Consider the following 25,444-nt stretch of genomic DNA (forward strand, 5'->3'; position numbering starts at 1 on the left):
TTCATTGTAGTTACGGGGGTTACCTCAACTAACTGTATATGCCAGGAAACAGAGACGGAGTTAAATTCCGAGCATATAAATGTAGATTATCTGCATGTTCCTCCTCAATGTGTTGCCACAAAATATCTGATGGGAGCCGGCGAGAACTTGAGACATTCTGTTTCAGGCATCGAGATGGTTCGCTATGAGAATTTGGAGGAGCTAGTTAGTGAGGAAATCCCACGTGTCTACCGAGTAGGGTGCCACAAGTCCTACATGATAGTTGATTACTGTGACGTTTCAACGTTAATGCAGATGTTTCGAAAAAGTTACCGAGACTCTGTATTAACGTTGAACGAGATTTTCAAATGGTTCCACACCGGTATAATGTTAAACAACTCGATAGGCACGGTAATGGGTGTGAACGGCCATGTTTTGGATCCTGCGGAATTACTGGAGTACGGTAACGATCCGACAATAAGTGGACTAAAAAGAATATTCATTTTTCTTTCCAGCATATACAAAGTGGAGGAACAGTTTTCCGGAAGTAGAACCCCACCGACACGGCGGTACCCAGATATCATAGAAGAGACGGACACCTCAGAAATTGACGAAGAGTGAACGGTGAGAAAGCATATTGTTTTTGTTCTGTATTCCGGAGTAGGGTATAATTTCCGAAACTGAGGGTAAAATGAAAAGATCGATATTTAAAAATAGTAATAAACGTGTACATATATATTTAAAATGAGCTATGAATACAAAGTTAGAAGCGATAGAATATAAAAAACAGAAAACTCACCGGAGATTCGGTACTTATACCTGTTGAGCTTCTTCTTCTTCTTCTCCGGAAAGTATCTCCACTATCTCCGGTTGGGGGTTATTTCCACCCGAAGATAGTGAAGTAGTAGAGTTACCAGCATTCGGTATCAGGGGGGAGGACAGGCGTGCGAAAAATAGAGCAGAACTCGGAGGGGGAATTTGTGGAAGAGCTGCAGGTTCGAATAGCACGGGTTCTGTAGCAAGAGTGTGAGTAGTAGAGGTAGAAGGTTTGGAACGGTCGAAAGGTGACGGAGACGTAGGTATTAGAGGGGGTGGGGGGTTTACTGTTGTGGAAGATGAAGAAGTTTGTTTTCGTCTTAAACTCTTCCCTGATTCTAGATGCTGGTAACGTCTTACATGTCTTTTTCGGAGAGTATCGAACCTGTAAATAGATAGAAATATTTTGTGAGAAAATGCATATCAAAATATATAGAACGAATTAGTAATGATTAAAATGTTTAAATTTAGAAGAACGTTTGTAAGTATAGGACAGTATGTTTCTATGTGTGAATCGGGAATTATCAGATACTTTAATCGAAAAATTGTTAATATGCGTGTATAAGAAATTATAATTTGAGAATTCCAGAAAAAATGTATTCCAATATAATAGACGTGTCAAAATATTGTATTATAAAATATGGTATTTACCCTTTTTGGTGGGTACGGCACTCGTCCAGAATCTCGTTCTGCATATCATGAGTACCGAATCTCCGGTCCAGCTCCTCTTCCATCTGGTCCAACTGTCCCCTCATGGCGTCTATTTTTTGCTTGAAGAATTTTCTGTTTTGCTGATTTATCCTGTGATATTTCGCCAATATATTCCTTATTTTTCTGAGAAACGTCTCTTCCGTACCCGTCATCACACCGAATATCTGCATTAATATGAACTGTGTCTGCATCATGTTGCCCATGGTGAAAAACTTTTGCTGAAAACAAAAAAACATATGTCTTACTTTTTGTTTTTTATTTCCAGATGGCATCCCTACCGTTCGAATTTGACCTCCTACACGCGAATGTGAAAAATGAAGCTGAAAGTGGAGGTGAGAGAAGGAATCTATGGAGCAAGACCCATGCGAAGCAGGCTGAGAAGCAGATTGCGTGCTTTGTAGATTTTTGCGAGGAGAATGGTTTAGCTGGAGAGTTGTTGGAAAATCTGGAAGAGGTGTGCAAGGATATGGAGGTTAGGCTCGACAACCTCGTCAAGCTGTTCACGTACATATGCGACAAGAAACAAACAAGTCCGGTGTTCGAGGGGTTTATTGAAAATATAAGAAAAGCTACCTATGTACCATCCCACTTCAGCATGAAAGTGTGTTTTGAACTGATGGAAGTTTTCAAAGGTGTGCGGAAGCAGAGAGGTATAGATAAAATGGGGGGTACAGAAGGTGAAATGGAGAAGAGGATGCTAGAGATTTTGAAAAAACGCAAATTGGATAACTAAAAACTAACAATGCTAACACACTAATCATCTTATTCAATTTTCGTTATTTCTATATATGTAATGTATATAACTTGACATGTGTGCAGAGTAACACTGTTTTTCTGATCCATATATGTATTTTGAATAAATGGAAATAATAAACATATATTGAATATATGTAAAAAATGATTATGTTAATTATTTACTTGGAATACTTACAAAGTTCTCTCTCTCCATATTCTTGATGGCTTCTATAAGATGTCAGAACAAACACTGTCAGTGTATTCGACAAGTTTCATTTTCCATTCGCAATATCAAAAGGAAATGGGTGGATGTTGATATCTCTGTAAGGAAATGGGTGGATGTTGATATCTCTGTACGGAAGTGGGTGGATAGCGGTATCATATTCTGCTAACGAGAATGACAAACCATTCGCAGTATGTCACAGAACCCGCTAACACACATAACTCATGGTTAAAGTGTAAAACCGTATACCTTTGTAACCGTAAGTTAATGACCGCTAATAACAGTATATATATATATATATATATTTGTAACCGTAAGTTAATGACCGCTAATAACATATCACACACACACACATATGTCAGAGTATATATATATATATTACATATACATATACACCTTGACCTTGACCTTGACCTTGAACTTGACCTTGACCTTGAGATGACCTTGACCTTGACCTTGACCCTGACCTTGACCTTGACCCTGACCTTGACCTTGACCTTGAGATGACCTTGACCTTGACCTTGACCTTGACCTTGACCTTGAGATGACCTTGACCTTGACCCTGACCTTGACCTTGACCTTGACCTTGAGATGACCTTGACCTTGACCTTGACCTTGACCTTGACCTTGAGATGACCTTGACCTTGACCTTGACCCTGACCTTGACCTTGACCTTGACCCTGACCTTGACCTTGACCTTGAGATGACCTTGACCTTGACCTTGACCTTGACCTTGAGATGACCTTGACCTTGACCCTGACCTTGACCTTGACCTTGACCTTGACCCTGACCTTGACCTTGACGTTGACCTTGAAACTTCAAACCCGGATATCTCGGTAACCGGAAGTGCTAGACCGGAAATGACACCATATTCGGATTCTACGCCTCGAGATCTATCGATTGGACAACTTGACCTTGAAATGACCTTCAAACTTAAAATCGCTATATCTCGACTCCTAATTGACCTAGGAGGATGATTGATAGCTTGTTGGACTCGGAGTGAAGGCCTCTTTCCGGTGAACCAGGTTTCATTGTTCTAGGACCGGCCGTTTCCTACTTTCTTTATTTTCAATCGTAGACCCCCCCTTCCGACCACTCTAATGAAAGGTCTCGACGTGCAGATTACGAAATTGTCATCACTTCCGGTCTAGCTCAATTAGGAGCCGAGCTATTTCCTTATCTACGTCCTTCTTCCTTTGTCGATAGATAAACATTTCACACGTTCCTTCGTTAAGAATTTATCTACATCCTGTTTCCTCTGTTTACAGATAAACAAGAAAACCGTTACATAGTGATATCAACGAGGAAAACATGTGGTGAAGACTGTTAATCATTTCCGGGATAACCACATAGGGTCAGTAGAACCGTTAGGATCGGAGATAACTGTTGCGTCATGTTTGCGTATATAAAGAACGGCGTCCTCTCCACAAAACAGTCTACGTGAAATAATCATTGTACGATCATGGACGTACAGTTATCCGCTGACGATCTGTTAGTGCTATATCGTGACGGATATTACACAACATCTGCACAATTACGGGAAGTGTTGGCGATTATTGCGCAGAAAATTATCGCGGGAGAAAGTATCTCTTTGGTCGAGGAGTATGACCACTTACTACGGACAGTGACAACATACGCACCCGATCTTTCAGGAGGAGGATGGACAGATATTCCCGAAGAGTCCCCAGGCCCCCCATCGACACCTGATCCTGTATCCCGAGTCACCAAGGAGACGCAGGCATCCGACACAGGAACTTCTACAAACGCTGCATCCAGATCACACCCGGAGCCTTTGCCAGGACCGTCATGGAGACCGGACCCACCAGCAGGAGGAGGATGGACAGGTATTCCCGAAGAGTCCCCAGGCCCCCCATCGAGACCTGATCCTGTATCCCGAGTCACCAAGGAGACGCAGGCATCCGACACAGGAACTAACACTGCATCCAGATCACACCCGGAGCCTTTGCCAGGACCGTCATGGAGACCGGACCCCCCAGCAGAACAGCCATCAAATGGGAAAGGTAAGAAAAGAAAACGTGCTTCAGTGTCTCGTGAACAGATAGGGAATATAATATTACACAACATTCAAGAACGCGAATATCCTAAATTCCGTTCCAAGGGACGACGTGTTGAATTCAGTTTCTCACACCCGCCAGAAAATGTCGATCCTCACACTTGGATTCGCGAAGGTGTTGAAAATCTTCTCACCTACGTTAAAAAAGACAGCAAGGATGAAGACAAAATAGGTTTAACTTTGTCTAACATATCTGACCCAACTGTGAAAGATATTTACATCGGGTGGCATAGATGTGATCAGTTGCATAGTGATATGGTGTGGAACATTATGTACAAAATACTACAAAGTGCAAAAACCTTCACTGCTACAGATCGCTTAATTTTACGAGCAGACCATGTCAATATACCTGTTGGAGGTGGGGGTAATCGAACATATTGTTTACCTAATTATATGTTAAGCACTCAAAAAAGAAGTATCGTCGGTGTGCCGAATAGAAAAAAACCACTGTGTTTAGCTGAAGCTCTGGTCATAGGGAAAGCCCATGCTGATAAAGACCCGTCCTATACTCAATATAGAAGAAACAGAAATCTTCTTAAACCTGTTTTCGAACTGATGCGAAAAGCAGATGTAGATCTGACAGACAATACGTGTACTGGAAGTGGAATTCCGGAACTGAGAAAATTTCAGCAAGTTCTCCCTGAATATAAGATTATTGTATACAACAATCTTCGTGATGTTAAAGATGTTTTGTTTGAAGGACTGGTTGAAAACGCTTCCAAATTTATATACCTTCTCTATGATAATACCAGACAGCATTATGATGTAATAGTGAACCGTGTTGGAGCATTTGCGGCAAAACAAGAATGTCGCGGGTGTAACGAACTCATATTTCAAAAAGCTCATAACCATCTGTGTAAACAATTGTGTTGTATGTGCCGTTCAACTCCACCGTGTGTACCTGAACAGGGGGTTCGCAGAATATGCCAGACATGTCACAGAATTTTCAAAAATGAAAACTGCTTCACGAATCACGTTTCTACACCATTCCGAAACGGTACAGTCTGTAGTGAAATACAACAGTGTCCCCGATGTTTCAGAATTATTCTAACTCACAATACATATGAAAAAGTGCATAAATGTAACATGAAGTACTGTACTGTATGTAACTGTGTGAAGCCTATCAATCATTTCTGTCACATGGCTATACCGAAACCTAAATTGAATTCAAAATTTCTCTATATATTTTACGATTTTGAATGTTATACAGATATTCCTTACTCTGAGAAAGAAAAAACTTTTCTGCATGTTCCGAATCTTATCGTGGTGCAGACAGCCTGTCACGCATGTTACAAAAAAGAGGATTTAACAGTTCCGTGTTCTGTTTGTGGAACAAGAGAGTTTATATTCTGGGATGACCCTGTAGACACATTTCTGTCCTATTTGGAATTGCAGCATAAGTTTTCCGACATAATCATCTGTGCACATAATGCACGAGGTTACGATTGTACATTTTTATTACGGAGAATGTTGGAGAGAGAAATGAAACCTCGTGTCATCTTAGATGGTACCAAAATCATCAGCATGACATATCAAAATCTTCATTTTGTGGACAGTCTCAACTACGTTCAGACAAATCTTGCAGGCTTTTCGAAACTTTTCGGTTTGCCTGTTCAGAAAGGATATTATCCGCATTTGTGGAACACCTACAAGAACAGAAATTACATTGGACCGATGCCTCCTCCTTCTGCATACGGTTATGAATACATGAAAACAGTTGAAGATCAACACCGTTTCATGTCTTGGTATGACGTCGAATGCATGCGAAACGTACCTTTCAACAACAGAAACCAGCTTCTCCAATACTGCATCAAGGATGTTACCCTATTGAGACAAGGATGTCTGAAGCTGAGACAGAATTTCCTAGACATATGCAAAATAGACATTTTCAAGGATTGCCTCACAATAGCATCTGCCTGTTCACTAATTTACAGACAGAAATTTATGCCTGCTAACACTATAGGAATAATTCCTAAAGGAGGTTACCATCATGCAGATCAGATGTCGAAGTTTGCATTGAAATGGCTAACCTACGTTGAAGAACAGAATGATGTAATACTTCTTCACGGCGGACGTACTCGTGAAAAATATGTCATAGGAGGACGTTACAGAGTGGACGGTTATCACGAGGAGACGAAAACAGTGTATGAGGCCCTGGGCTGTTACTGGCATGGTTGTCAACGTTGCATATCCGTTAACAGGGATATGTATCCGAAAGATGACGATGAAACCGATCAGGATAGTAACAGTCAGAAACACAGTGACATGTTGAACACTGCAGCCTTCAGATACGAGACAACATGTCGTAAACTTGCGGCTTTACGTTCTGAAGGATACCATGTCGTCACTATGTGGGAATGCGATTTCAACAAAATATTGAAAGCAGATCCTGAACTGAATAGATATCTATCGACACATCCTATTGTTTGCTGCATTCCTTTGAATCCACGAGACGCCTTATATGGAGGAAGAGTTGAAACAGTCAGGACTTATTACAAAATCAAGGAAAACGAGAAATTGCAGTACAACGATTTTACAAGTTTGTACCCTTATGTTAACAAATACTGTGCCTATCCTGTCGGACATCCTACAATATTTCTAGGAAATTCTATTCCTCCGGTAAATGAGGTTTTGAACATGGAGGGACTCATCAAATGTACTATTCTGCCACCGAAAACCCTTTTACATCCTGTTTTACCTACAAAAATGCACGGAAAACTGATGTTTGTATTGTGCAAGGAATGTGCTTTTAAATTAAAATGTGAAGGTACATGCCAGCATTCCGATGAACAACGCGCACTTTCGGGAACTTGGGTCATTGCCGAGGTACGTAAAGCATGCAGTTTAGGTTACGAAGTGTTGTCGATGTCGGAAGTGTGGAAATATGAAACATCCATGTACAACCCTGTCACACAAACTGGAGGACTTTTTTCTGGTTATGTCAACACCTTCTTGAAAATAAAACAGGAAGCGAGCGGTTGGCCTTCATGGTGTAAAAACGACGAGGATAAGAAGAAGTACATACAGGAATATTTCGATAGGGAGGGTATTCTATTGGAAGAAAACAGAATAGAAGTTAATCCTGGAAAACGTACTCTGGCTAAACTCTGCCTTAATTCCTTATGGGGCAAGTTCTGCCAACGGGACAATCTTTCCCAGACAGCCATCATCAAGGAATCGAAGGATTTCCTCGATAAAATGACTGACCCAAATATCGTAATCGGAGGAGTCGTATTCATCAATCAGGACACCGTTTTAGTAAACTGGAAATATGTTGAAGAAGCAGTCAGTCAGAACAGGAAAGTAAACGTTCCTATCGCTGCCTTCACAACATGTCATGCTCGTCTGAAACTTTATGAACTTCTAGAAAAATTGGGTGACAGGGTATGTTATTGTGATACCGATTCAGTAATTTACATAGATAGTCCTGAAATGGAATACCATCCCCAGACAGGTGACGCACTAGGAGAACTCACCGATGAATTGGCAGATTTCGGCACCGATGCTGTTTGTGAACAGTTTGTTTCAACGGGACCGAAAAGTTACAGCATGAAAATAACAAAACCGTTCTCCGAAGCACAGTATATCTGTAAAGTGAAAGGGATTACATTGAATACCTCCACATCAGAATTGATTAATTTCGATACCATGTGCGACATGATAAACAATGAGAAACCTGAAGTTATGGTCGAAAATATTTTCAGAATCAGAAGAACAAAACAGTTCCAAGTCATCAGTACAAATGAAAAAAAGCTGTTTCAGCCAGTATTGTTGAAACGACAATTCGACCATGAACATTTATCGTTTCCTTTCGGATACTGTGCAGACTAAAATATGTCTGTAACGGTCCAGAGTTCGAACCCTTCGGGGCTGATATAAAACGTGTTCGCAGACTGCCAGACCTTCATTTTTCTTCAGAATCTGTAAGACGTTTCTTCAGCATGATTCCTAAACTTTCTCATCCTTTCACCATGATGGTTTGCGGAGCATCAGGAAGCGGAAAAACTACTTTTGTGACAAACATGGTCGATTCCATCGTTCATCTTGTAGAAGGATCCGTCAAGAAAATCATATGGTGTTACGATCAGGAGAACAGTATTCCACAAAGTCTTCGAGATGTGCAATATCATAAAGGTATCGTCGATTGGCAGTCGTGGAACGGAAAAACTCCTACACTCATAATCCTGGATGATCTTATGATGGTTGCACAAGGGGAAAAAGTCGCCGACCTTTTCACAAAAGGCAGCCATCACAAAAACATTTCCGTGGTGTTCATAACACAGAATCTTTTCCACCAAGGAAAAAATTGCAGGGACATTTCGTTGAACGTGAAGCACTTTGTTATTTTTAAAAATCCTCGAGATATGAACCAATTCACTGTTTTTGCAAGACAACTTCATCCTCATCGCATGAAGGAACTCGAAAAAGTATATATAGATGCTACCACGCAACCTTACAGTTATTTGTATATTGATCTCTCACAGTCAACACCGGATCCTTTACGTTATCAAACAGACGTTTTCAACCAGAATTACTCAACTGTATATCTTCCTCAGGAATGTTTAAAACATCGAGATGAGGAAAACGAGGAAGACACGTACCAACTCACGTTCTAACAGGAATAGACATTCCACTTCTTTCAAGAAACATTCACCTTTCTTGCACGTGTTGAAAAATTCGCCGCCCAAAATCCGTAAATCATTATTGAAAAGTGCTCCGAAAAAAACGATACGTTTCATCAGCGAATGCTGCCTGAACGTTTTAAAAGGAAACGTGAAAATTAAAGCGTCCGCAAAACGTCGTCTGACACCTTACAAGTCGGTCATACGCAATCTAGTGAAACCGAAAGTGAACATCGAGAAACGCAGAAAGCTTCTTGTTCAGAAAGGAGGATTTCTACCTTTACTTCTAGGCTCCTTGTTATCGGGTCTTCTCGGTACTCTCATTCCTCATTGAGAAATGACATCTTCTTACAAAAAAATGATCGTACTTTCACCGGAACAGTTAGCACGTATTCGTGGTTCCGAATTGTCTGTGACTCAAAAATTATCCGTTCTAGATAAGAAGATGAATGATATTCTAAAAATGAAAAATATATCAGACGATCAAAAATGGCGTCTTTACAGAAAAGAACTGGACGAGTATTTATGGTTGAGTCGAAAATCCAAAGAACCATTACAGATTCCTATTGTGCAAGATAACGACGGTTCTTCTACTATTTCACCAGAATCGACGTATTTTCCTCAGAATCTGGCAGAGACATTACCCCGTAATACACGTCATCAGTTACAGAATATCATCGATGAGTACCAATCCACGGCACAACATTTGATAGACGAACGTCAGGAAAAAACACTTCCGGATCCGAAAACATTGAACTTCTCATCGTCGCCAACGGAAAGCCCTGGACCGTCTCATCGACAGAAGAAGAAGAAGAAGAAAGTGACCGTCCGTGTTTCCAGGAAAACTACACCTTTTCAGAGAACACCTGACGCTTACAAACTGGTTCCTCTGAGAAAAAGCCGTAGACAGAGAGATCGGTCATGGGAGTCTCTAAGTTGAAACATAATAAAATTCTCACCAAAATATATTACGATCCCCGACACCATGCTTCATTCTCATCTGTAGATCGTCTGTGGAAAGCGGTACGGGATAAAAATATATCCCGCGATACGGTGAAAAAATGGTTGATGCATCAGGAAACCTACACTCTCCACAAACCTGCGAGAAAAAGGTTTCCTCGAAATCATTACAACGTATGGAACATAGACATGCTTTGGGAAGCCGATCTCAACGACATGACATCGATACAAAAACATAACGACGGATACAAATATCTTCTGACAGTGATCGACGTATTTTCAAAATATGCCTTTGCATTACCGCTAAAAAATAAAACAAGCAATTCGGTAACCGAAGCTTTCAAAACAATTTTCGAAGAAAACAGACGGAAACCTGTTACACTACAGACCGACCAAGGAACGGAATTTACAAATTCTACATTCCAGAAATTTTTAAAAAATGAACATGTACAGTTCTCGACAGCAACAAATTATCCTGTGAAAGCAAGTGTAGTGGAACGTTTCAACAGAACATTAAAAGAACGGATGTGGAAATATTTCACCTCAAAACAGACAAGACGTTATGTAGATATTTTACCGCAACTTCTCGAAGGTTACAATACAGCAATCCACAGTTCCATAGGAATGGCCCCTCGAGATGTCAACGAAACAAACGTTTACATTGTGTGGAAACGTCTTAACAAACCTGACAAACATGTTTCACAACCGTCTTCAGATCTTAATGTAGGTGATATTGTACGAATTTCTGTCGTCAAAGGACATTTTGAGAAAGGATACGAACAAACGTGGTCACGAGAACTTTTCAAAATCCATTCCCTTGTTCAGCGAACACCTGTACCTGTATACATATTAGACGACTTAAATGAAGAACCAGTAAAAGGTACATTTTACAAACATGAACTGCAGAAAGTTTATTCGGATCCTGACGAAGAGTATAAAATTGATAAAATTTTGAACAGCCGGGGAAAAGGAAAAAAATTGGAATACCTGGTTCGTTGGCTCGGATATCCGCCTAGTTTCGATTCATGGATCAAGGCTTCTTCCGTAAAACAGTTGTCGGGAAAATAATTTCCAAAACATATTTATATCAAAATATGACGTTGCTGTGATCCAGTGAGTCCTCTGTGTTCGGCGAGAATGGACGATAATTTCTACGTTTACCTCCTATCATCTGCATCGGAGAAATATTTTCCAGACAACACACTCACCCATTTCACCGTAAAACTTGCTAAACGGATCGATCTGTCTCCAGAATTGTGGGAAGTCGGATTGGCAGAACTACATTATTCAACTCTATACGACAATGTTTTGGAAACTGATTCTGGAATGTTAACTCTTCCTGTTCGGACATATGCAAGTGCTGAGGACCTAGTCTCTACCATCATCGAATCTCTCCCAGACGACCTGGAAATAAGGAGATCCGTTCTCGAGAAATTCTGGCATTTTTTGACGGAACCGCAATGGGGAACATTTGGATCTACTACCTGTACGGATAACACTCTCTATATTAACGAACAACCATTTTATTTTCCTGCAACAACATATACGATAGAGGATCTGATTTATTTCCTGAAAACAGACCCTGCTAATGTAGCTGTTCCTACTCATCTCAGGTTTTTCTTCAAACAGGCCGTGTACAAACATCTATCCGTGATAGGGGTTCCGAAGCCTGAACCTGACGATGCTCCAACAAATACCGTTACACCCATAGACGAAACTGATGACTATGCTAAATTTCGATATGACATATTGAAATCTATTTATTCTACGCACGCAATGTCCAATAGTGTTGTGGATAAAAACCCATACATATTTATCTACTCTGATCTGGTGAAACAGCAATTGGTCGGGGGAGAAATGGTACGTCTCTTGCGTCTTACCCGAAAACAGTGTTCGGACACAAATACGTCTTGCACAGTACCCGTAGCCCATCAAACATTCGACCCGATTCATTACGTTCCTCTGGATAAAGCCTCTTTCGAAACAATAGAAATTGCTTTGTACGATAGAAAAGGAAATTTCTTACCTTTGAGAACTGGGTCCGTACCCACAATCGCTGTTTTACATTTTCGTAGAAAAGCAAAGTCCTTTTAAAAAACAGTAGACAGCTATTTCTCTCAGTCTTTGTCGAAAAGCGAATGAATCACCATGAATTCGCAGACCGAATATTATAGTAACCAAATCCGTGGAGGAATTGGGCCCATCTACCGTTCAACTAGAAATCAGAAAGGGAGAGGATTGGGGTCACTTTTCGCAGGACTGTTTAGAATGGTGAAACCTCTACTCTGGAGCGGTGCAAAGACGATCGGAAGAGAAGCTTTAAAAACAGGAGCTAACATTATCACCGACATTGCAACAACCCAACAAACTCCGAAAACTATTGTTCGTCAACGGGTACGTGAAGCAGGTCAAAATCTTCAAAGTAAAGCACAACGGAAAATCGACTCTCTGGTAGGTTCAGGTATAAGAACCAAACCTGCAACAAGAATTGCTCAGTTGATGTTAAAACGTTCAGCCACCCGTATTAGAACATCTACGATCCGTAAAAAACGAGCATCCAAAAAACGAAGAAAAACATCTGCAAAATCTAGGAGAACACGTAAAAGAAAAATCAAACAGAAGGTCTCAGGGAAAGATATTTTTGGATAATGATGGAGGATAACATGTGCATGATCTCGCAGTTCGACCTCTTCCGGAAAAAACCTATTCAGCAAAATGTGGAAAAAACGTACACAGCCACCTACAAACCTATCGCTTCCATCGATAATCAGAATATAATTCAGTTTGTCATACCGGCGGCAGGAACTGATTTTCTCGATCTTTCATCTGCCTATCTTCGTCTGCAAACGCAAATGGTTAAACAGGATGGAAGTCCCATGAGTGCTTCCGAAACAGAAAATGCCCTCACAAAAAACTGCGGGGTCGTGAATTATCTTCTCCATTCACTCTTTTCCCAATGTACAGTGACTCTCAACGGCATTGCTGTAACAACCGCCGATAACAATTACGCATATAAAGCAATCTTCGAAGCAGCTATCAATTACGGAAGCGATGCCGCAAACACGCATCTCACGAATGCCCTGTGGTATTTGGACACACCTGAACATCAAGATCAAATCACTGCCGACAACACAGGTTTCACCACAAGAAAAAAATTTTTCCAGTATGTTCCGACGACCGGAAATCTTACGGAAGTGACAGCCGTGGTCGACCTTATGGGAAAACTTCACATAGATTTCTTCCACCAGTCTAAATACCTGCTCAACGGTGTTGAAGTACGCATAGATCTAGCTAGATCACGTGACGCTTTTTACATCTGGGGAGACCAGACATCACCTACAGTCAGAATAAAAATTTTAAAGGCTGTTCTCGAAATAAATCACATCATTCCTACTCCTACCACCAGTTTGGCCATAGACAGAGCACTCACTTACGCTCCTGCTCATTATCCGTTCACCAGAAGCGTCATCAAAGCTTATTCTTACGTCGCCGGAACGCAGCAGATTTCGATCGATAATGCTTTTCAAGGTCCTTTTCCGAATGTTGTTCTTTTTGCTATGGTATCCACCGCCAGCTTTCTCGGAGACAGTAAGAAAAATCCGTTCGACTTTAGAAGTTTTAACCTATCTTCTTTCCATCTTGTGAAAAATGGAGAACTCGTACCTTCCGAACCTTTACAAATCACCACAGGAGGAAACAGCGGATTGATAACACGTGCCTATCAAACTCTATTTTCCGGTACAGGCATTCACCACGCCAATTACGGACACCAGATCACACGGAAAATGTTCGAGAATGGATTCTTTTTCCTGATTTACGACATAACACCAGACTCTTCAGGAAACGACACGCACACCAGTCTCCAGGAACAAGGCATCATCGGAGCCGAGATGCAGTTTTCTCCTCAGCTGTCGGAAAATATAACATGCCTTTTGTATGCTGAATTTGAATCTGCAGTAGATATACCTAAAGATAGAAGTGTCATCCTCCATCAGTGAGACCGAATTTTCCATAAATATGTGTGCCTGTGTTTCTGACTCCCAGTGTTACCGAAATAGCTCTTATGTAAACATTATACTGCTTGTGATGGAAAAACCCACCAAAGTGATAACCCGTACTATTAAGCATAGTAGTGTTTCTTCGAAAGTGACAACTTCAAAACCTGTGAACATACAATTGTTTCCCGAACTATTTGACAACAGCCCAGGAAGCATAGAAATGACCAAAGACAGACACATTATTATACATTATTGAAAACATAAGCAGCATGAACACGTCGCAGATCAGACAGATTCTATCTCGTAATTGTTCCACCAGAAACATTTTTTACGGTGTTTACCCGAGAGATCTTTTACCTCGGACGTTTCCTAAGCCAGCCTTGGTCATCGCAAACACTGACAAGTCCGACTCCCGGGGTACACACTGGGTGGCCTTCTATTTCGACAAAAACAATGTGGCCGAGTATTTCGATTCATACGGATTTCATCCTTTCTATCAAGAATTCGTAACTTTCCTGAACAGTCATTCCTCGGTCTGGACTTACAACAGCATTCCCCTGCAGGGGATATTGGCCACAACATGCGGTCATTACTGTTGCGTGTATGCTTATTACAAAGCACGTCACGTTACAACCAAGGATTTCATCCAGACATTTCCATCAGGTATCAGTAAAGATGGATATATCCTGCACCGTTTTCGTCAGATCTTCAAATGTTTACCACATTCCAAGTGTCCCAGAGGGGAACAAACGTGTTGTTCTATCCACACGATCCAGGCTCGTGTCATGAAAAAATATATTTAAAATGTGTGCTGCGTATCTTTCTCTCAGTGCCATCGAGACAGTTCTAGTGAACACACCATGGAACCTACTGCGGCTTCTATAATGGAGAAACACGACAAACTTGTGACACGTATGACCCATAAGGATGATGTTTCCAAACGTAAACCTCGCAAACGTGTGCAACCTATTAAATTAGAAACCGTTACTATCAAGAACGAGACGGCTGACGAGGGAATGGATGTGACTACGGACTGTGATTTCATAAAGAGACGTAGGGAAATTGGTTTTTCCACAGACAAAATCGAGTGTCCTAAACTACATGACGTAGATGCATGTTTAGATCTCTATCTTGCAAACACATATTTTCTGAACAAGGAAAAAAACAAGTACGTAGCCATAGGATTCGAAAAGGAATCCCCTTTCAATTTGGTGTGGGAGTTTTCGCAACAGGGGAGATCACCCGTACGCATCGATTCTAAACAGATTAGAGAACTGTGTGCTTTAAAATCTGACTTACTGAATTACGTCGACACTGGTCGACGATTCAATTATTTGGTTACTGGAAATATCACCGTTAGTGGTGTAAATTTTTTCGGGAAACGTTGCATCTCGATGTATCAACATCATTCACCGGATGCTTTCATTTTCACAGCCTCTGAACTACATTTATTTATGTGTAATCTTTTCAGACCTCTGCAAAAATTAATGAACGAACGTTATCATAAATTACAACCCGAAATGGAGGCTTTTGTATATTGTATAAAAAAGAATATGGTTTCAGAAAAAAAAGAAGTACCCGATGTATTGAACTATTTTTATGTACTTTGGTACAACGAACTGATGATTGAAATATATCTTCACAACAATCTTGGACACACATTGATATTGTAAATAACTTACGTTATGTATCTGATGCTGTAAAGTATCCATTGTAAATCTATTCCATATTGTAAATGAACCATTGTTATTTTTATGTATTGTAATTCAGTCTTTGTTATTTTATGTATTGTAATATAACCCTTCAGGTATTGTAAACCTTCTATATCATCAATTGTAAATAAAACATTTGTGTTATTCTATATCCATACTATTAATTATAAATAAAACATTTGTATATTTTGAACATTTCTTTTATTTATTACAATAAAAAGTGTACATTTTCCAGACATTTTCAACTGCACAGGTTTTTTCACCTTTACCATGTTCTTTACATTTTAAACTTTCTGAACTGTTTTTGACACTGCTTAACTTTGGACATTCAAGTTCTTCGATATTGCATACAGTCATCTTACCCTCACCTTTTTTCCCCACTAATGTTTTCACCCATTCCATTTTCTCCGTACCTTTAACATAAACTTGCTGATTCATAAGCACTAAATACAGAAGATCTTCTAATTTCTCGTACGGTAGCCATCCATCATTCCAATCGAGACCATGTTTGTTGGTACGGAGCCAGTAATTCACTCGGCGATACTTTTCACTCAACAAGTGTAAACCATATGGAGGTTTCACTAAACAGTCAAATGCACTGTCGAAAGGAAATTTTAAAATTCCTACTTCTTTACACACAAATTCTCCTTCGACTCCTCGAAAACCTTGCATGTCCAAAAAACAGGCATCCATTTTGTTCAACAGGTGAACACTGTCAATGTATCATCAATACTGCCCCGACATACCGCACACTTGTCCAATTGAGAGGCACAGAGACCACAGGCTACAAAATGTCGACACGGAAGAATTACCACACTGCGAGAGTTTTCAAAACATATTTTACAGAGTAGCACAGAATCCACACTCTGATTATCGGATGTTTTTTCAGTAGTTTCCACACTGTCGCAATATTTGCAACTTTTCGAATCACTGTGTAACGCTGCAACACTCTGTATGTAATTACAGGCTGGTATTGCCTGGTAATGTTCTAGAATCGGGCAATCTTCGGATGTCCAATCACACACTCCGTACCCACAATGGAAACATATTACCCTATCACTGAATCCTGAATAATAAAAACCTGCAGTGACTAATTCTTCAGCAGTCTGACGTAATCCTATTGGCCACTTTCTGTAAGTCTTGTATCTCGCATTCACCGACATATAATCGGTGGTAAAAGGACCGCCTGCTATCAGACGAGTATGGTAAGTATACACTCTCATATGTCGAACAAAGAAAACTCATATGATACTGTAGGTATCGGGTATGAAGGTTCAGCCAGAATATTCTCAAAATCAGATACTGTAGGTGACGGGGTCCTTGGTATCGGCGATAAAGGTTCAGCCAGATTATCCTCAGGATCGTCGGGGAACAGCCGTCTGCGAAAATCGAAACCTTCGGGAGGAACCACAGGGAAACAAGGATGACCTTCTAAGTTAAGTAACAATGGACGATCACAGCCAGAACACCACACGGAATTTCTGTCTGCCAACAAAGAAAGCCACTCTTTCACTCTCTTCTTCAAAGCTTTGCCCAACTCTTCCTTCCTGCGACGTAGTTCGCAGATACACCCGTGACTCGGAAATCCTGTTCTCTCGTCACCTCTTCTTTTCCTCTCTTCTATCTCCTTCAAAGTCTCGCAGCGACGGTGAATTCTTTTTCCTGATCCGTTGACCACGTGACATCCACACCAGGGAGATTCAGGTATCGCTACATACATAAACGGGAAATAACTCAGCAACCGATCCAGGGCCGTTCGATCGCTGTCCAGATCGCCGCAAGACCGAACAAGTTCCCAGAACTCTTCGTAGCTGATCTCGTAGAAATTCACACCATTATCAGACAAACGTGTACCGCTTACATCCATCCTCACATGATACTAAGATCCTCTTTCCTTTCTATTTATACCTTTTTCCCTCCTACGTCACCATTTCCGTTAAACAGACTTCAAACTACAAGGCTACGCCCAAAACATGTTCGGGCATGTTCACACAGAACCGTTACACCACCCAGAAATTGCAAATTCATCCAAACCTACGCCCAAAACATGTTCGGACATGTTCTATTCAGACAGAAAACCGTTACACCCGTTTCCAGGAATCTCAGACTCATCAACGGTCTCAAAACGGGAAACGCCCCCCAAAAAATAGCCACAAAAACCCCGAATACTTTCCCTCCTCCCCCCTAAGAGGAAGAAAATGGCGTCACAGAAATTAAAACAATTCATAATAATAATAATAATAATAATAATCCGAGAATTTCAGACTCATCAACGCCATCTGTTTTCAAACACCGGAAACACGTACTCCAATTTATATATGACGTCACACGCCAAAATAGCGTAACAAGAAACAAAATGGCGTCACAGAAATTAAAACAATTCATAATAATAATAATAATAATAATAATAATCCGAGAATTTCAGACTCATCAACGCCATCTGTTTTCAAACACCGGAAACACGTACTCCAATTTATATATGACGTCACACGCCAAAATAGCGTAACAAGAAACAAAATGGCGTCACAGAAATTAAAACAATTCATAATAATAATATAACAATATTTAATAATATAATCTGGTCACGTGACTTCCATTTTGTGACGTCACAGTCACGTGACTCTCAGAAATTGCAAATTCATTCAAACCTACGCCCAAAACATGTTCGGACATGTTCTATTCAGACAGAAAAACCGTTACACCCATTTCCAGGAATCTCAGACTTATCAACGGTCTCAAACGGGAAACGCCCCCCAAAAATAGACATATATCTCATCAACACCGGAAACCCTTATCAAGTCCTCAATAACAACAGGAAACCCGCAATCTTATCAAAGCCCCGAAAACGCCCCCCACTTATCAATCTCCTCATTAACAACAGGAAATCCATATCATTAAGCCCCGCCCCTTTTCCCTCATCAACCAATCAAAACGCTCAAAACCCCCACCCTTGCTTGCCCACACGGCTTGGTCATCAATTGATCTTTGATCGATCTTTTCCAATCAATTGATTTATCGACTTCAACGGGGGTACATAACTACTAGGAGGTTCCAGATAAGGTCAAAAACTACATACTCAGATCTTCACCAAACGTTGCAGGGATACTTTGCATGTCAAGACACGTGGAAAAAACGTACAAAACAAGAGATTGGAGACATCAAGATTTTCGACGAATTTTTTAAGAATTTTCAAATTTTCAGATGGGAGGTTCCAGATAAGGTCAAAAACGACATACTCGTATCTTCACCAAACTTTGCATGGATACATTGGATGTCAAGACACGTGGAAAAAACGTACAAAACAAGAGATTGGAGACATCAAGATTTTGGACGAATTTTTTAAGAATTCTCAAATTTTCAGATGGGAGGTTCCATATAAGGTCAAAAACTACATACTCAGATCTTCACCAAACTTTGCATGGATACATTATGTGTCAAGACACGTGGAAAAAACGTACAAAACAAAAGATTGGAGACATCAAGATTTTGGTCGAATTTTTTAAGAATTTTCAAATTTTCAGATGGGAGGTTCCAGATAAGGTCAAAAACTACATACTCAGATCTTCACCAAACTTTGCAGGGATACATTGGATGTCAAGACACGTGGAAAAAACGTACAAAAAAGAGATTGGAGACATCAAGATTTTGGACGAATTTTTTAACAATTTTCAAATTTTCAGAAAAGATGTTCCAGATAAGGTCAAAAACGACATACTCAGATCTTCACCAAACTTTGCAGGGATACATTTTATATCAAGACACGTGGAAAAAACGTACAAAACAAGAGATTGGAGACATCAAGATTTTGGACGAATTTTTTAAGAATTTTCAAATTTTCAGATAGGAGGTTCCAGATAAGGTCAAAAACTACATACTCAGATCTTCACCAAACTTTGCAGGGATACATTGGATGTCAAGACACGTGGAAAAAACGTACAAAACAAGAGATTGGGGTCATCAAGATTTTGGACGGATTTTTTAGGAATTTTCAAATTTTCAGATGGGAGGTTCCAGATAAGGTCAAAAACTACATACTCAGATCTTCACCAAACATTGCAGGGATACATTGGATGTCAAGACACGTGGAAAAAACGTACAAAACAAGAGATTGGAGACATCAAAATTTTGGACGAATTTTTTAAGAATTTTCAAATTTTCAGATAGGAGGTTCCAGATGAGGTCAAAAACTACATACTCAGATCTTCACCAAACTTTGCAGGAATACTTTGCATGTCAAGACACGTGGAAAAAACGTACAAAACAAGAGATCGGGGACATCAAGATTTTCGACGAATTTTTTAAGAATTTTCAAATTTTCAGATGGGAGGTTCCAGATAAGGTCAAAAACGACATACTCAGATCTTCACCAAACTTTGCATGGATACATTGGATGTCAAGACACGTGGAAAAAACATACAAAACATAGGATTGGTGACATCAAGATTTTGGACGAATTTTTTAAGAATTTTCAAATTTTCAGATAGGAGGTTCCATATAAGGTCAAAAACTACATACTCAGATCTTCACCAAACTTTGCAGGGATACATTGGAGGTCGAGACACGTGGAAAAAAAGTACAAAACAAGAGATTGGGGTCATCAAGATTTTGGACGGATTTTTTAGGAATTTTCAAATTTTCAGATGGGAGGTTCCAGATAAGGTCAAAAACTACATACTCAGATCTTCACCAAACATTGCAGGGATACATTGGATGTCAAGACACGTGGAAAAAACGTACAAAACAAGAGATTGGAGACATCAAGATATTGGACGAATTTTTTAAGAATTTTCAAATTTTTAGATAGGAGGTTCCAGATGAGGTCAAAAACTACATACTCAGATCTTCACCAAACTTTGCAGGAATACTTTGCATGTCAAGACACGTGGAAAAAACGTACAAAACAAGAGATCGGAGACATCAAGATTTTCGACGAATTTTTTAAGAATTTTCAAATTTTCAGATGGGAGGTTCCAGATAAGGTCAAAAACGACATACTCAGATCTTCACCAAACTTTGCAGGGATCCATTGGAGGTCGAGACACGTGGAAAAAACGTACAAAACAAGAGATTGGAGACATCAAGATTTTGGACGAATTTTTTAAGAATTTTCAAATTTTCAGATAGGAGGTTCCATATAAGGTCAAAAACTACATACTCAGATCTTCACCAAACTTTGCAGGGATACATTGGATGTCAAGACACGTGGAAAAAACGTACAAAACAAGAGATTGGAGACATCAAGATTTTCGACGAATTTTTTAAGAATTTTCAAATTTTCAGAAAGGATGTTCCAGATAAGGTCAAAAACGACATACTCAGATCTTCACCAAACTTTGCAGGGATCCATTGGAGGTCGAGACACGTGGAAAAAACGTACAAAACAAGAGATTGGAGACATCAAGATTTTGGACGAATTTTTTAAGAATTTTCAAATTTTCAGATAGGAGGTTCCAGATAAGGTCTAAAACTACGTACTCAGATCTCCACCAAACATTGCAGGAATACATTGGATGTCAAGACACGTGGAAAAAACGTACAAAACAAGAGATTGGAGACATCAAGATTTTCGACGAATTTTTGAAGAATTTTCAAATTTTCAGATAGGAGGTTCCAGATAAGGTCAAAAACTACATACTCAGATCTTCACCAAACGTTGCAGGGATACTTTGCATGTCAAGACACGTGGAAAAAACGTACAAAACAAAAGATTGGAGACATCAAGATTTTCGACGAATTTTTTAAGAATTTTCAAATTTTCAGATGGGAGGTTCCAGATAAGGTCAAAAACGACATACTCAGATCTTCACCAAACTTTGCATGGATACATTGGATGTCAAGACACGTGGAAAAAACGTACAAAACAAGAGATTGGAGACATCAAGATTTTGGACGAATTTTTTAAGAATTCTCAAATTTTCAGAAAGGAGGTTCCATATAAGGTCAAAAACTACATACTCAGATCTTCACCAAACTTTGCAGGGATACTTTGGATGTGAAGACACGTGGAAAAAACGTACAAAACAAGAGATTGGGGTCATCAAGATTTTGGACGAATTTTTTAAGAATTTTCAAATTTTCAGATGGGAGGTTCAATATAAGGTCAAAAACTACATACTCAGATCTTCACCAAACTTTGCATGGATACATTGGATGTCAAGACACGTGGAAAAAACATACAAAACATAGGATTCGGAACATCAAGATTTTGGTCGAATTTTTTAAGAATTTTCAAATTTTCAGATAGGAGGTTCCATATAAGGTCAAAAACTACATACTCAGATCTTCACCAAACATTGCAGGAATACATTGGATGTCAAGACACGTGGAAAAAACGTACAAAACAAGAGATTGGGGTCATCAAGATTTTGCACGGATTTTTTAGGAATTTTCAAATTTTCAGATGGGAGGTTCCAGATAAGGTCAAAAACTACATACTCAGATCTTCACCAAACTTTGCAGGGATACATTGGATGTCAAGACACGTGGAAAAAACGTACAAAACAAGAGATTGGAGACATCAAGATTTTGGACGAATTTTTTAAGAATTTTCAAATTTTCAGAAAGGATGTTCCAGATAAGGTCAAAAACAACATACTCAGATCTTCACCAAACTTTGCAGGGATACATTGGATGTCAAGACACGTGGAAAAAACGTACAAAACAAGAGATCGGAGACATCAAGATTTTCGACGAATTTTTTTAGAATTTTCAAATTTTCAGATGGGAGGTTCCAGATAAGGTCAAAAACTACATACTCAGATCTTCACCAAACTTTGCAGGGATACATTGGATGTCAAGACACGTGGAAAAAACGTACAAAACAAGAGATTGGAGACATCAAAATTTTGGACGAATTTTTTAAGAATTTTCAAATTTTCAGATAGGAGGTTCCAGATGAGGTCAAAAACTACATACTCAGATCTTCACCAAACTTTGCAGGAATACTTTGCATGTCAAGACACGTGGAAAAAACGTACAAAACAAGAGATCGGAGACATCAAGATTTTCGACGAATTTTTTAAGAATTTTCAAATTTTCAGATAGGAGGTTCGATATAAGGTCAAAAACTACATACTCAGATCTTCACCAAACTTTGCATGGATACATTATGTGTCAACACGTGGAAAAAACGTACAAAACAAAAGATTGGAGACATCAAGATTTTGGTCGAATTTTTTAAGAATTTTCAAATTTTCAGATGGGAGGTTCCAGATAAGATCAAAAACTACATACTCAGATCTTCACCAAACTTTGCAGGGATACATTGGATGTCAAGACACGTGGAAAAAACGTACAAAACAAGAGATTGGAGACATCAAGATTATGGACGAATTTTTTGAGAATTTTCAAATTTTCAGAAAGGAGGTTCCATATAAGGTCAAAAACTACATACTCAGATCTTCACCAAACTTTGCAGGGATACATTGGATGTCAAGACACGTGGAAAAAACGTACAAAACAAGAGATTGGAGACATCAAGATTTTCGACGAATTTTTTAAGAATTTTCAAATTTTCAGAAAGGATGTTCCAGATAAGGTCAAAAACGACATACTCAGATCTTCACCAAACTTTGCAGGGATACATTGGAGGTCGAGACACGTGGAAAAAACGTACAAAACAAGAGATTGGAGACATCAAGATTTTGGACGAATTTTTGAAGAATTTTCAAATTTTCTGATAGGAGGTCCCAGATAAGGTCAAAAACTACATACTCAGATCTCCACCAAACATTGCAGGGATACATTGGATGTCAAGACACGTGGAAAAAACGTACAAAACAAGAGATTGGAGACATCAAGATTTTCGACGAATTTTTGAAGAATTTTCAAATTTTCAGATAGGAGGTTCCAGATAAGGTCAAAAACTACATACTCAGATCTTCACCAAACGTTGCAGGGATACTTTGCATGTCAAGACACGTGGAAAAAACGTACAAAACAAGAGATTGGAGACATCAAGATTTTCGACGAATTTTTTAAGAATTTTCAAATTTTCAGATGGGAGGTTCCAGATAAGGTCAAAAACGACATACTCAGATCTTCACCAAACTTTGCATGGATACATTGGATGTCAAGACACGTGGAAAAAACGTACAAAACAAGAGATTGGGGTCATCAAGATTTTGCACGGATTTTTTAGGAATTTTCAAATTTTCAGATAGGAGGTTCCATATAAGGTCAAAAACTACATACTCAGATCTTCACCAAACTTTGCATGGATACATTATGTGTCAAGACACGTGGAAAAAACGTACAAAACAAAAGATTGGAGACATCAAGATTTTGGTCGAATTTTTTAAGAATTTTCAAATTTTCAGATGGGAGGTTCCAGATAAGGTCAAAAACTACATACTCAGATCTTCACCAAACTTTGCAGGGATACATTGGATGTCAAGACACGTGGAAAAAACGTACAAAAAAGAGATTGGAGACATCAAGATTTTGGACGAATTTTTTAACAATTTTCAAATTTTCAGAAAGGATGTTCCAGATAAGGTCAAAAACGACATACTCAGATCTTCACCAAACTTTGCAGGGATACATTGGATATCAAGACACGTGGAAAAAACGTACAAAACAAGAGATTGGAGACATCAAGATTTTGGACGAATTTTTTAAGAATTTTCAAATTTTCAGATAGGAGGTTCCAGATAAGGTCAAAAACTACATACTCAGATCTTCACCAAACTTTGCAGGGATACATTGGATGTCAAGACACGTGGAAAAAACGTACAAAACAAGAGATTGGGGTCATCAAGATTTTGGACGGATTTTTTAGGAATTTTCAAATTTTCAGATGGGAGGTTCCAGATAAGGTCAAAAACTACATACTCAGATCTTCACCAAACATTGCAGGGATACATTGGATGTCAAGACACGTGGAAAAAACGTACAAAACAAGAGATTGGAGACATCAAAATTTTGGACGAATTTTTTAAGAATTTTCAAATTTTCAGATAGGAGGTTCCAGATGAGGTCAAAAACTACATACTCAGATCTTCACCAAACTTTGCAGGAATACTTTGCATGTCAAGACACGTGGAAAAAACGTACAAAACAAGAGATCGGAGACATCAAGATTTTCGACGAATTTTTTAAGAATTTTCAAATTTTCAGATGGGAGGTTCCAGATAAGGTCAAAAACGACATACTCAGATCTTCACCAAACTTTGCATGGATACATTGGATGTCAAGACACGTGGAAAAAACATACAAAACATAGGATTGGTGACATCAAGATTTTGGACGAATTTTTTAAGAATTTTCAAATTTTCAGATAGGAGGTTCCATATAAGGTCAAAAACTACATACTCAGATCTTCACCAAACTTTGCAGGGATACATTGGAGGTCGAGACACGTGGAAAAAAAGTACAAAACAAGAGATTGGGGTCATCAAGATTTTGGACGGATTTTTTAGGAATTTTCAAATTTTCAGATGGGAGGTTCCAGATAAGGTCAAAAACTACATACTCAGATCTTCACCAAACATTGCAGGGATACATTGGATGTCAAGACACGTGGAAAAAACGTACAAAACAAGAGATTGGAGACATCAAGATTTTGGACGAAATTTTTAAGAATTTTCAAATTTTCAGATAGGAGGTTCCAGATG

General features: G+C 39.3%; 1 protein-coding gene across 1 annotated transcript; it reads left to right on the top strand.

Moving 5' to 3' along the window:
* Positions 1-551: 551 nt before the first annotated feature.
* On the top strand, positions 552-2,257 carry LOC145982324 (uncharacterized). Its single transcript, XM_083115885.1, has 2 exons — positions 552-603; positions 1,772-2,257. Exon 2 carries the CDS (start codon positions 1,772-1,774, stop codon positions 2,237-2,239), a length of 468 nt encoding a protein of 155 aa, XP_082972011.1. The 5' UTR covers positions 552-603; the 3' UTR covers positions 2,240-2,257.
* The last annotated feature ends 23,187 nt before the right edge of the window (positions 2,258-25,444 follow it).

The sequence above is a fragment of the Lepisma saccharinum genome, unplaced genomic scaffold (genome assembly GCF_977018435.1).
Source record: "Lepisma saccharinum unplaced genomic scaffold, izLepSacc3.1 HAP1_SCAFFOLD_112, whole genome shotgun sequence".
NCBI lineage: Eukaryota > Metazoa > Arthropoda > Insecta > Zygentoma > Lepismatidae > Lepisma > Lepisma saccharinum.